Source organism: Poecilia formosa, unplaced genomic scaffold, assembly GCF_000485575.1.
Source record: "Poecilia formosa unplaced genomic scaffold, Poecilia_formosa-5.1.2 Scaffold350, whole genome shotgun sequence".
Lineage (NCBI taxonomy): Eukaryota > Metazoa > Chordata > Actinopteri > Cyprinodontiformes > Poeciliidae > Poecilia > Poecilia formosa.
In genome coordinates, this window is record NW_006800289.1 from 233,306 (window position 1) to 247,303 (window position 13,998).

General features: G+C 40.0%; 1 protein-coding gene and 1 long non-coding RNA gene across 2 annotated transcripts; one reads left to right on the plus strand and one right to left on the minus strand.

Annotated features, from left to right (window-relative positions):
- Positions 1–1,150: 1,150 nt before the first annotated feature.
- LOC103153428 (uncharacterized) lies at positions 1,151–1,957 on the plus strand. Its single transcript, XR_477792.2, has 4 exons — positions 1,151–1,481; positions 1,562–1,641; positions 1,776–1,840; positions 1,917–1,957. It is a non-coding gene; the product is annotated as an uncharacterized LOC103153428 (long non-coding RNA).
- A 2,514-nt stretch (positions 1,958–4,471) lies between these two features.
- cbx7a (chromobox homolog 7a) lies at positions 4,472–9,269 on the minus strand. The gene is made up of 6 exons (XM_007574347.2): positions 8,932–9,269; positions 7,165–7,208; positions 6,979–7,044; positions 6,793–6,859; positions 5,629–5,929; positions 4,472–5,421 (listed from the first exon to the last, which is right to left on the minus strand). Exons 1-6 carry the CDS (start codon positions 8,998–9,000, stop codon positions 4,880–4,882), a joined length of 1,089 nt encoding a protein of 362 aa, XP_007574409.1. The 5' UTR covers positions 9,001–9,269; the 3' UTR covers positions 4,472–4,879.
- Positions 9,270–13,998: the final 4,729 nt, after the last annotated feature.

Consider the following 13,998-nt stretch of genomic DNA (forward strand, 5'->3'; position numbering starts at 1 on the left):
CATGACTAATTTTTATGGCCTGCCACTAGTTTAAATGTGACAGTTTTGTCCACCAGGGCAAAAAGCTTTGACACCCCTGTCTTTAATTTTAAATCCTGCAAACTTCAGAGTGTATTTTTGAGGTCAAACACTGATGATGGCAGGAAAGTCTGGATGCTCCAATTCATCCAAAAGGTCTTCTGTTGGGTTGAAGTCAGGACTTCAGTTATCCATGTCTGTTTGGTTCTTACTTTCTGCCGTCATGTTGGAAAAGGGAACTTCCCTAAAAATGTTCCCACAAAGTTGGGAGCTTGAAATCACCTAAAACATCTTGATATCCTGTTGCATTCAAAGATCTCATTTCACTCGAGCCAAGCAAATGAACCCAAAATCCTGAAAAACAGCCATGTAATGTAATTTCCTGAGCACCAAACGCTCCACTTGTCAGGCAAGTGCCAATTCCCTGGGAACTGCCAAACCCCAACTTGTTTATTGGATTGCCTGATCGTCACGATTGTTTCATGACTGCAGAGAACACATTTCCACTGCTGCATCCAACAATTTGGATCACTCTTGGTTGCTCTGTTTCCATTACAAATGCTTCAGTATTTTGCTAATGTCGATTTTGGAATTCCTGTTTCCCTTAAATAAGAAATTAACAAAACTTGTTCATAATAAGTCATAAAAAAAAATCTTGGATCTTAAACGTAAACTCTTGCATGAAATATATTCATAATTCAGCCATCAGAAGAGAGGTCAGAGTCTTATTCGGGCGTTGGAGCAACAAGCCCCTTATACTTAGGAACGGCATTATGGGGAAATTTTAGTTACTGATTTTATAGAAGAGTAATCAGTTCAACATGTTCGAATGACACAAGCACATTGTCCGAAAAAACAAAACAAAACAACAACAACAACAACAACAACAAAAAACATCCTCCTCCTACTACTTCCTGTCGTCTTCTTGGATGTCTTGACCAGTAGAAACATTGGGTTGTTGATCACGTGATTTCTGTGACGCAAAAAAAGTGTTTCCGTTGACGTTTTCCGAAATAAATCTATTTCATTACGGCCGAAAAACCACCTTATTGTTGCGGAAAGTGTCTCCAATATATGTGATAAGGAGCTCAATAAGTACTGTGTATGTTGTGTGTGGGTGAGGACGATGCGAGGCTAGCGGTCCTCCGGTCAGAAGTGGTCGCTGTGTGCTGTAACCCGCCTGCTTTGGAGCGACTGAGGGACGGTAGTTAGGGAAAGTCTGTTCGGCCTGTAGTTGTTAAGCCGAAGCTGTTAAATTTGTCTCTTCACCACCTTAGTGCCACTGCGTTTTATGTTATTCGCCCCTCTTACGGGCAAGTGAGGGAGTTAACCCCGAAGACGAATCCTACTTCGGCCCTGGAGAAAATATCTCCCCTGTGTTTTCGGACTACGGTCTGAAGACTGAAGCAAGAACAGTTAGCATTATCCTGGCGCTAAAAACGTTTTGCTATTTTTCGAAAAACGTAAGCTGTCTTTTTTCTTTTTAATGGCGTGTTTCTGTTGAGCTGATTTATTTTCGTAATTTTAATTTGCGCAATTTCAGGGTTAATGGAAACGCAGCTGGTCGCCATAGAGACCACGAAGCTCTCTAATTACTGTTGAGTAGAGGTTCTTCTGCACCATGTGAGTTTTAGGGCCAATATGCCCTTTTTTCACCCCTGTTACTGTCATTCTCAATGGCCTCCATTTTGTTATGCCATTTTGAAATATTTAGTCTTAAAGTAAATAGCATTCTGCTGTCATTGTGTCATCAACAGTCTAAAAGGGATACACCCTTTCACAAGTATTTGGAGAAGCAGTCTGAATTCAATTATTTGGAGAGGTGAACTCAACTTCAACAATGCAGAGTGTATACAGTCCTGTAAGTTTTTAAATAAATGTTATTTTGTACGTTGCAGATGAAACCACATGCCTTCCATTCAGGGCAGGAAGAGCTAAGGTCAGCTTTTTCCATTCCAACAACTGTTTTGATGTGTTTGCGTCCAAGTTTTAGCTAGCTTCCCCCCTCAGGGGAGAGAAAATTACAATTAACGATCCAGAAAATTAGGCAATTTAACAATGACAAAAACTATGCTTGAAGAAAGCTCAGTTTTACCCCAGAGTGGGCGACACTAAAGCTTGGAGTGACCACAGAGCCATAAACTCTGTGAAAGGCCAACAGAGTCACTGCTGCCTCTGGTTTCTGTTTTGCATTGGCTGAACACAAAGTTCTCAGCTAACAAGTGAGTTAGCTTCAGATGTGAGATATATAAAGTTATAGCAAATATGACTTAAAATAAATTTGACTTAGTAATTTAAAGCCTTACAATTGGGCCTTTGTCTCTAAAAACTTTTGCTCTTTCTGAAACTCCGCCTTCAGGAAGCCATCACAACACGATTCCTCTATTAACCTTTTAGCAACGTTTTTAGCAGCGTTGCACTGAGAAGTAGCTCGTATAATGAGCTCAGCTGGTGTGCTCATTATAGCTGTGCTAATTGCTGCTGGCTAGGCTGAAGGAGCTCAGTGGGGGGGAGAGCTGCTCTGTGAGGCAGAAGCTCAGAAACTGGAGCTGTTTGAAGGTAGTGCTCGGTTTCAGCCAGGCGTTTCCCAGCTGAATGGTTGCCAGGGGAGATTAAATGATTTCTCAAACATACATGAAAGAATCACGACAACACACCAAGTATGTTTTTGATGAGGGAATAACGTTATAACATGTTTTAGCGCTAAACAAAAGTCACTTTTACATATTACTGCATTACATTTTTAGTGAAACAATGCAAACATGAGGGCAGTTTCTATTAAAAAAATATAGCGTGATTGTTTTATGGTTGAAGTCAGCTTTGTTCTTAGCCCAACTATGATTAGCTTTAGCCTCCAGGTTAAGCTAATCCTTCATACAACACAGAAATATATATGCTGTTTGGAAATGTTTTGGGTCACAAGAAATGACCTTAACTCAATATTATGTTGTACAGATCGTTGCAGATAGCCTAACTAATTAACAAGCTAATATCAGTTTGTTAGAGAGAATGGCAAAAAGGTATAATGTTCTGCTCAATAAGGAACTGAAAACTACTCCTACTAACAATCAAATCAACTAGAAGGATGCAATAAGGATATAAAGAGGAAGAAGGAATGGACAGGCACATGAAGAACATAATGACACAAGGAAAGAGACCACAGGAGGAATAAAGGATAAAAGAACAAAACAAAAAAAAGAGGGAATGGACAAAGGAAACAAGGAAAAGAATAATCAAGGGGGGAAAACAAGGAATCAAAGAAGAAACAACACAACTTTTAGCCAGTGGAAGAAAGAGTAAAGGCTGGGGAAACAGTTTATTAATCTCTTAGTTTATTTTTCTCATCCACTTCCGAATTGCAACCAGATTCTTCGCACTTCTGTTGATATTTTTACGTCTCCGATCCGTTCGCATTGTGGATCCTCTGCTCCTGCAGCAGCAGCAGCAGACTCCCCCGCCATGCCGAGTTATGAATCACATCTGGGCAAGCAGCCTCTCTGCATGAGAGCACTCTGCCCTCTAGTGGCGACTCTTAGCAATAGCAATTCCTAAAACGTTCTGTCGACAACAAACTTCTCTTTTGCTGACGGGTCATTGGAATTTTTAGAGCTGCTGTTTGAACAGAACTTGACAAACCCACTGGGTTTCCACCGGAAGAACAAAATACAGAGCTTCTTAGTTTAGAGAAAACGGGCTTTTCATTCTAAGTTTAGCTTTCCACTAATCACTGTTCTAGTGGTTTCAAGCCTCTATTCAGTCAAAGTGAGAGCTTTGAAGTTGTACTCTGATTTTTTTTATTTTATTTCCCAAACCCATCCGTGATAAACATCCACCAAGACGCATTATTTTCATACACATTTATTGAAAATGCAGTCAAATAGAAACTTTTTTGTGATATAGAGAAGACATGTTTGATAATCCATCTTTGTTAGAGAGAGACAGATTCAGACACATCAAGAGACATAAATTAGTGCAGTTTATACAAGTGACATGCAATAAATAATAGCTCACTACAATTTGACCCAGAAGTACATTTGCTTCCATTTGTACATTACCTACGGAGTTCAGAAGCAACGTCTTGAATCGACACCTCCTCTTTTGATGAGCACAAAAGCCGGTGAAAGGAGCGGACTATCAATTGGTAATACAAAAATAGACCCAGGCAGCATTTCATACTTGGAAAGTTAAAGGACGAAGAGACAGCAAACACGACCGCGCATTTCCTTTTTGTCCGTCCACCCCTCCTTTAGATGCACGGCTCCATCTGAGGCGTTAATCCGCCGTCTTTGTTTGGATCTCTCCTTTGTTACAGAAATAAACCCCTCCGACAAAAGCGTGGCAGACAGCCGCGTGCGTGTGTGGCACAGACTGATGGGGGCATGCGCGTAGCTCTGTGCGAGAGATAGTGAGCGACATTTACAAAAAACATTGTTTTACTTTTTTCTTTTAAAAAAAAAAGTCGACTGGAAGCAGGTTCTGGTGAAAACCTGCATCCTGCTGGAAAGCACTGAGGACAACTGGAACGGTAGCTGCATCAGAGTTGTTCTGTAAACTGTTGTTTTCGGCCGCCCTTCCCAGCAGTAGGGTGAACCAAGCTGCTGTAAGAATGAACTCTGCCACCGAGATTGGCTTAATCTGCTGGCCTGCAGTGCATTGTTTCCTGTCACACCTAATAAATGAGCCACTATAATAATAAAATCACCACTCACTTTTATTCCAAGGCAAAGATGTCTTACTGAACTCATAAAATCATGTGGAATGACCTTACAGACACTATTTGCTTGCGGTATTTACTTCACCATGAGCGGCAGGTCTAACTATGGTTATGCTGATCCCTGTCTCCATGTTCCCCTCTCTTGGTTCAGCAGCCGTTGAAGAAGCCCTCGCTGCAGCTCGCCTCTTTGAAAGTCACCGTCAGGCAGTTTACAGTCACGTTCGTCACGATCACTCTCCCGGGACGTGGTGCTTCGTAGGGAACTTTTGGGCGGTCCGGTGCCGTCACAATCACGCTCTGATTGTCGGTTCTCACTTCGTCTTTCTTCGGCTCAGAGTCAGAGCAGACAGAGACAGCGTCGCCCATCGTCTTGCCACATCCCTGGACCCTCACTATCACTGAGGTTGCGTTCTTTTTCTCCATGGTTGGACTCTCTGAGAAGGCTTCCACGCCTTCCTCTTCCACCCAGTCTGACTTGCCACTTGGGGAAACCATGACTTCTGGTTTGGCCTCAGACACCAAGGTGTTGTCCTCTGATTCATCATGTGAATTTGTGTCTCCCTGACTGGTTTCAAAGATCCCTCCGTCCGCTTCGTCTGTCCACATGTCCGGGCTGGCAGCCTTTTCCTCCACCTCCATGTCCATGTCTTGTTCCTCTAAGAACGCAGGAGAGCTGCACTCTGACTGACCTGTGGGAAAAAGCAGGAAAAACATCGGTTACACATAAAGACTCACTTCAGATAAATGTTAGATCAAATTAGATAAACTTCATTGTCCCCAAGGGGCAATTCGCTTTGCAGCCAGCAAAGAACAATTACAGATTAAAGAATTACAACAGTAACAAACCACAACATCCATATTGCCACATCAATCAATCAACTCATTGGACAACTGACCATACAAGCTGTCTTCACATCTCTCCTCAGTGGTGCTCTCACATCCAGGCTTGTCCTCCTCACTGGTGCCGCCCCAGTCCTTCTCCACCGGCTCAATTTTCATCTTCTGCTCATGGATCGGCTTGTTGGAAGAGTGTTTTGGGAAGGCTTTGGTCACTCTCTGTCTGTTCCTCCTCCTGGCCCGGCGTCGGCACGCCTGCTCCACGTCCGTGCTCATGGACCTGGTGAGGGACAGGCGCAGACGAGGCGGGGGCTTCTCGTCATCCTTGTGAGCGCTCCGCAGGTCCATGCCAAAAATGTTCTGAGGAAGACGGCGAACGATCAGCAGGGGGAACAATAATCGCTGGAGGTCAAATCTTTCATCAAAATATTTTTACTGATTTGTCATAATTTTATTCTAGCACACATTTGTTTTCTGTGGTTGTAACAGGAATGTAGTTTAGAGCTTTGAGAGGCGATGAAGGAACTCTAGACTAGATCAGTAAGTTGAGGGAGTTAATCAGTTTTTCCTTTTCCGTATCCCTGCTCAGTTTACATAAAATGCTGCATGAGCCTACATTTCAGAAAACCTTCCTGGAACCTCCTCCATTAATTTGTAACATAGCAGCGAAAGTGATAGTGTGGGAACAGTGTTGCCTTATCTGTTCCAATAAATTGACTCTTTAACGTTATGAGGAACCAGCATCAATGTTTGAAGCTGCTGAAGAACTTAAAACTAAGGATGCAGACAGTTAATCCGACAATTCCGATTAATTGTCAGTGATTTCTTTATTAGACTTCAGCTGTTCTTTTATTTTTATTATTGTATTATAAATATTTAAGCAAATACTGAAATAATAAAGTATACTTCCATATAAAACCTGTTTGGAAAAATCTGATTATACTTGAATGCGAATAAATAAATAAATAAAATATATTTGGCTCAGCAGCCTTTTTAAAATGTAAGAAATCGTTTTCTCAACTTCCTGAAAAAGTTGTTTTATCTGTGAAGGATAAAACACCCTCATAGATCAGCAGCATGTTGCGCAGATGACTAAAAAACAGATTTTACTATTAAAACGCTTGTTTAAAGTTTGAACTTGCGTTAAATACCTAGCTGCAGCTTGTGTTAATGAAAGAAGATACAACAAATGTTTGAGATTCAAGAAAGATGAGTGTCGTTACCCGCAGCACCAGCTTCCTGGGTCTGAGGCCTTTCTTTCGAAAGCTCAGAGATCTGAGCTTCTCCTGACTGCAAGAAGAGAAGATGCAGACAGGAGGGGGAGGTCAGAGGAAAGGAGGCGAGAAAGAAAACTAAAACTGAGAGAGAACAAAAAAAGAGAAACCTAAAATGCTTCCAGTATTACTCACTTCTCTTCGTAAGCCAGGACCAAGAGCGGGTCCAGAATGTTGTCCTCCGGCTCCCAAGTGCTGTACCTGCAAATAGGGAGATAGTTAATGACCGTCTGTTTTATCAATGATCTGAGCATATTCTGAAAAAGCTCTTAAGTATATCTGGAAGTGTTGAGGTCTGTGGATGACTCAAGGCTTACTCACTCTGGGGGCCATCCCTGCCATTTCAGTAGATACTCCACATTACCCTGAAGAGAGACACAAAGTGGGGGGAGGGACAGCAGTCAGTGAACCTGCCATTTAAAAGCGTCCCTGTGTTAAACGGACACCAGAGCACAAGAGATTAGGCAGCTGTCCCTTTAAACTGTGGACAGAGGGAAGGAGGAGCCAACAGATTTTCATATTTTAAAATGAAAACTATGAAAATATGTTCATGATAATTAGAATCCATAAACAATTTAATGTGCAATTACATATTAATATGTGAAATTCTTGTGAAAAAATGTGGATTAAATGTTGAAGCTATATCATGGTTTTCCTTATAACTTATTGTGTGCTGAAGTTGGCTACACAATAATAACACAATCAGTGAGTGCAACTCATCAAATACACCCTGAAACCTGATTGGTTAAGAAGCACACAAGTCAGCTTGATACCTTTATACAGAATGAAGCACTACCACAACAAAAACAACCATGAAGTCATGTGAAACAATTACATTTGCTTTTTGTAAAATTAATATTTCTATTTATTTCCTAAATTAAATTAGCATCTAATCATGTAAAACCAGACAGATTTAAATTATCATAAGCATGTTTATTTCTGATTTAGTAAAAGCATTTGTTTTCAATTATGACAAATAAATGTGACTACTTTTTGCATTGGATAGCGACCATTGAAAAAAATACTAAAATAACTGGAGCAACACTTTTTTTTAAACTACACCTGTTATTTTAATTAATTACTTTCATGAGTTCTATATTTGAATTATCTAATGGTCTCTAATTTTTAATTGAACTGTGGAGCTACACAAGAGGGAGGGAAGGTTCGTGAAGTTTCTCTCGTTCTCCACGTTTTCTGCAGGCTGACGTCATCGACAGCGGAGCTGCGTGGCCTCCAAACAGCAGCCCTGCGCTCGCATTGCGATGACGTGCTCGCTCCACGAGCGCCCGTGTTCACAGCGCTGGGGCACTTTCTAGAACATTACACCGGTGGCTTGGATAGGTGGGGCCACGCGGGAACATGTAAACAAGCAATGTTGCGCAACGCTCACGTCCGAAACTGTTATCGGAGGCGACCCTAGTTTGAAATGAATAAAACAGGCAAAAATAAATAAGCTGAAATAAAACGCAAACAAATCCAGCGCGTGTGAGGGACAGCAATGAACGCACAGTATCTTATTACACTATCGTAAACTTTAAAAAGGCTCGCTTTATGTTACTTTTTTTTTTTTTGCGCGTTTTTTACGTCATGAGCGTTAAGACGAGCAGAGAGCACCTGTAGCGTCGTGGGGTTAATATAAGTCAGTTTGAATTCACAACAGCTTCTCCGTCGTAACTAAATACGACCAGCATCACGCGGCACTCTGTGATGTTACACAGCATTTTCAGTCCGCGCGCTGGCGTAAATAATATAAACTGCGCAGCAGCCTGCTGGCTGTCCGCTTTTTAAAAGATACACACACCCCCTCTTTCTCCCCCGGTTTACTACAACTGCGTAGGCTCCAAAACATGGTCATGCCGCAGCAGCTCAGCCGCTGCACAGGACGCCACTCGAGAAACTTCGGCGCAGTTGCATTAAAATAACGACTTAGTTTTAGTGTTTCCTTTACGTAAACCACAGCCTTGTGTTATTATTGTTGACGGCGCGAGGACATCGGTCAGTACATTGAGATGCATTTGCATAAAACAGCAGGATTATTATTAGTATTATTTCAGGGAGGATTTGTTTATAAGCAGGAATCTTTCTTACCTTTCTGATTCTCTTCTTTGTAATTGACTCAACAGCGAACACTTGCTCTCCAATAGATGACAGCTCCATCGCGACGGTCCAAACAGGACGCAACTGGATCCCTGCTTGTTTACTTCCCGACGTGCGGAAATAAAGTAGTTACGGGGGGAGAAGGAGGACGGACGAATAATAATAAGAATAAGAATAAACAAACAGAGCGCTAAGTGTTTTTCCACAGCTCCCTCCGAGAGTCCTAGTTTTTTTCCGCTAAGCTTGTGCGCCTCCCCTCGCTCAGAAACTCCAGCCGCTCTCCTACCTCACTTTTTAAAATCTGCGACACATCAACGCTGGACAGCGCGCTGCTTTAACGCGGGCGCGCCCCCTTTCTGTTGCGTAGAGGGCCAAGCCCCCAATGAGCGTGCCCGCGGAGGAGGCGGGAGCGCGCGGAAAATTAGAGCAGAGTGCAGAGGAGGGACAGAGGAAGATGAGCGAGGAGGAGGGTCATACAGACAAGGTTACCGAGGGATTTAAAAAATATATATATATGGATATTCTAAAAACAGAACGTTTTCATTTTACTTTCAAGGCTTAATTGTAAATGTAGTTTCACTCAAACGTAATAAAAACCCCAACAAAAACGTTTATGCATTCCTTTCCTCCCAGATATGTGAGTGATTCTATAATTGCAGATACATTTGATGTCCAGAGTCATTATTTTTGGTCTGGCATATTAAAATATTTCAATTTTTAAATGTTTTAGTAATTTATTACTCATTTTAATAGATCATAATATTTAACAAGTAAAAACATTTAAGTAAATACATTTAAAATTGTTTTATATAGCTGAAAAACCAAGACTTCTTGTTGTCCGAGTTGGGTACTGTCTTTTTTATTAACCTGAAAAATGATGCACAAACCTATGTTTTATTATTTTTATTTGGTGAATTTTTTTTCTATCTTTTTTAAACTGCCTAAATGGTCAATTTAATAACAACATCACATTAAATTAACTCAAAATACCCTTATTTTCAAAAAAATATGTGTCCGAGAATTTTTTGTCAACTCTGTTACCATATGGTTTTGTCCCTGTAAATCTGTGAAATTGCCTTCTACGGCTATATAAACTGCATAAAATTAAGTCTTTTACTTTTACTGATAAGACCTCAAACACACAGAGGTTTTTGTGCCATTCTCTGGGAAATATTTTAGTCTAAAAAATCACAATCACCAGGTGTTATTGTTTTCAACGTCAATCTTGTTACCAAAGTATCATGAGAAAAATACCACAGATTTTTGATCAGAGACAAGTTTATTTAATGGTTTTTAAACCATTATCTCAGTGGTGTCATGTTTTTTCAGAATTTCTACTCACAAGTGGAGTTTTTAATAAAAATGTTTGAAATTGTCAATTCTGTTACCATCAACTCTGTTACCAAATGGGGTAACAGAGTTGACAGTAACAGAGTTTTCAGTTCTAAATTATTATGGTCCTGTCAGTTCTGTTACTAACACCATCTCTTTTAGGTAACAGAGTTGACTTGTTTATGACATACTTTCACAAAAAAAAGAAAAGAAAAAAAGGAAAACTGTTGTCCAGAGCACCATATACATTGTTGGTTGACTTCTGCTGTGATTTAGTATTACTGACCAATTTTATTTCTCAAAGAATGATGGTTTTCAATGAGTTTTAATGAAAAACGTTTGACCCTATGCGAATAACTCTGTGAAAAGTTAAGTATCTTTTGATTTTTTAAAATGTATTTTTAAGTAAAACATTTCAATTTAAAGTATTTGGGTAGTAGGACACTTGGTGTAATGGAATAAAAATATTTTAGTCTGCTAGAATTTATTGTTTTTTTTCACTCACTGTCTATATTGTCCGTAACAGAGTTGACATAACATACCGCAAAACATACGTTTTTTCTGAGAAAAAATTATAAAATATGTAACTAATGTTTGGCAATTACAGATTTTTTTTAAAGTTTAATGCCTTTTCAATAGACTACCTAAGAAACCTTTTAAGAAATGAAAAGGTTTTTTTTTTGTCATTTCTTGAAGTGCCAAATGTATCTCCAATTATAGAATCACTCATGTACACCCCGATCAAAATCAAAATAATTTATTTTCACTGTAAGAACGTCTGAAATACCTCCAAATAATTTAATATATTGGTGAGGCAATTTAACCAGACACCTAAAAGTTATAATTAAGTTATTCATTCATAAAAAATAAAAAAAATTATTCGACACCTAAAAGTTATAATTAAGTTATTCATTCATAAAAAATAAAAAAAATTATTCATGCTAAATTATTATTAAAATAAAAAAAATTATTCATGCTAAATTATTATTACCCCAAACAAAAACTTTGAAATAAAACTCAAGCATTTCTTAATTTATTCTTTACTTTTTGTTTTTAGATTAAGCTATGTTTTATGACCATCTAATTAGAAATCAGTGACTTTGCCAAGTATAAATATGATGATGACAACAAAGAGGGGTCATGAGGGGTAACAGTTCATCCCTATAAATATGCTGACCTGTTTTGGAAAAGATACCAGGAAAAAAAAAATCTGTCCTACCATCAGGGATTTGGAGTTTGCCTAAAACTACTGGGATTATAAACCCATCTAATAAATAAAAGAATATGTGAAAAAGCACCTGACATCCAGTGATAAGTACAGAGGAGGATGTGTAATGCTGTGGGCCTGTTTCTCTTCTAGCAGCTCTGGGAACCTTGAAAATAGAAAATGGGATATTGCTGGGTATTTAAACAAGATAACCAATATTTGCTTTACACAGTTTTACCAGAGGTGCAAATAAATCTGTCCAACACTTTATATCCACATGCTAACCTGTCATATGGCAAACGTGAAGGTAAAGAGAAATAATGTCTTTATACGCTGTATAGCATCCATACTAAGGCTTATTTTAGGCTTCGCATTTAGAAGAATCAATTTCACTTTGAGCTCTGCATCAGAAATCCAACAGGATTATTTATGCGTACTAATCCTTCAAAAATACAGAAGAAGCAGATCGTATCCGTCCCGTCGCGGCTTCAAAGGCCGATCAGTGAGCGACGTGAGGCGGCGGCGCAGTGAAAGCGGCGTACTCGCTGAACTCGTCAGCCAAACAGTGAGAGCTCATGTATTTTTATGTAACACAAGTGAAGCCGGCAAAGATCAGAATCTGCAATGGAAATGACAGCACTGCCTCACTTCTTCTTCAGTGGAAATGCCCGGCTCATGCAAGCGTGTTTGATCCAAATATGGAACAAAAACGGGTAAAGAAACAAAAAAAAAAAACAAAAAACTGACCAAAAGTCTCAAATATATCCCACCCAGAGATACGAAAGCTGGAATTCAGGGTGGCTCCAACAAGGACTGCTTTTCACAAACACTTTTTCAACTTAATACGTGATTTGTAACTCATCCGGTTTCCTCGGTAGGATCGTGTAATGAGGTTGTAAGATAAGAGCCGGAGTGAGGCTCCCTGTTATCTTCCCTTTCGGGGTTTTTGTGGCTGGCTTCACGTAAACGTCCCTGTGACTCGGCACATGTACGCGGTTCGCACTCGCTGCCGATGGTTCACGGTCTCCTCTGCACCTGGAAAACTTGCATCACTTACGGGCACCGGATGTCATGGTAACTGTTGTTATGGAGACTGCAGAAAGACGAGGGTGACGCAGCAGGAAGAGCCGTCGAACAGCTGAGGGATGAAAACGGATTTATTGACCTCTGACCCCCTCCCCCTAAATTTGAGCCTAGAGCCGGATCTGCAGTGGCTCAGTCAAGACGTTTCCGTCTGAACAGCTGATGCCTTCAGGGAAACCAAAAAAAAATAAAAAAATGCGTTTTTGTGCTTCTGGTTGCCTTCATCATGGAAAAAAAAAAAGCTCTTGCACCACAGTTTGCAATCTAAAGACAAGAGGCATAAACAAAGCGAAGCCTGGTGACCTCACCATGACATCATCAGTCATTCTGGAAACAAACCACAGGGATTAAGAGGAACTTTACTCATGTCTTTGCAGGCAGAGTTGGCAATTAGAAACTTAGAGTCTAAATATATACATGCGCCTTGAGGCAACTGTATTCATTTCCTTTATAAAACTGTTATTTTTTGAACATCTCCTGGTCAGCAGTGCGGCATGATTTCATATATACGAGACATTGCTAGACGTTGCTCTGGGTTTATTTCAAATGTAATTGAGAAAAGAAAGGGAGAAACGGTGCTTTTCCTGAGTAGAGAAAAAAAGCACAGAGATAACAGAAGTCTGGCTCTAGACCTGCAGAAAGAGAGAAAACAAAACCAAGAAACCGCAGTAACAAACAACCTATGCATATATGATGACAAAGTAACATCATTGGGCAGTACACTGCTGTATGTGGTAGCACAAGATGTACTTAGTGGCAACCGCGGCCCAACTGAGAGCGTGTCTGACAAACACCTGAATCTGTGTGTGTTTTAATTTCCTTTAGCAAGTTTCAGACGATCTAACAATCTAAGCTTTTTTTTTTTTTTTTACATCAAGAAAAACTTGTGGCATAATTTTGGCTGGTCATTTGACCTCCCTGCTTGTCAGAAAGGTAGAACTCATGAAAACTGGTTGCTAAATAGATATACTTCATGTTGTGGCCATTCCAGATGCTTAATATTAGCTTACTTTATTAATTTCAAAACCAATTTTGGTTTGGGATGGCAGTCCCATTTGAACGCCAAACTGGCAATTTTCAATAATCTTACCCGAATTACCTCTTTCAGTTAAAATAATATCAGGTAGAATGGTCAGGAAGAGCCCAGGAACCACCAGATGCAATGACTCCTGCTTTATATTAGCACACAATAACTAACCCTGTTTTAAAACTGATAGCCATAAAAAAGATTTTAGCGTTTGGAAGAACCAGGTGAGGCTTTAAAACCACACCAAGCCTTCAAGCATGGAGGTGACAGCATCATGCTGAGGGTCTTTGAAGCTGCCAGTTTTACACAAGTTCATTTGAATGAGAAAGGCAAAGGACAACCAGCAAGTTCACATAAACATGAACAGGACAACGTTCCCAAACATTCATCAATGCTGGTTTTGGATTCA

Coding starts and splice junctions, on each gene's coding strand:
- cbx7a (XM_007574347.2), bottom strand. CDS start 9,000: ATGGAGCTGTCATCTATTGGAGAGCAAGTGTTCGCTGTTGAGTCAATT. Junction 7,045..7,164: donor TGGCAGGGATGGCCCCCAGA/GTGAGTAAGCCT, acceptor CCCTATTTGCAG/GTACAGCACTTGGGAGCCGG. Junction 5,422..5,628: donor ATGTGAAGACAGCTTGTATG/GTCAGTTGTCCA, acceptor TTTTTCCCACAG/GTCAGTCAGAGTGCAGCTCT.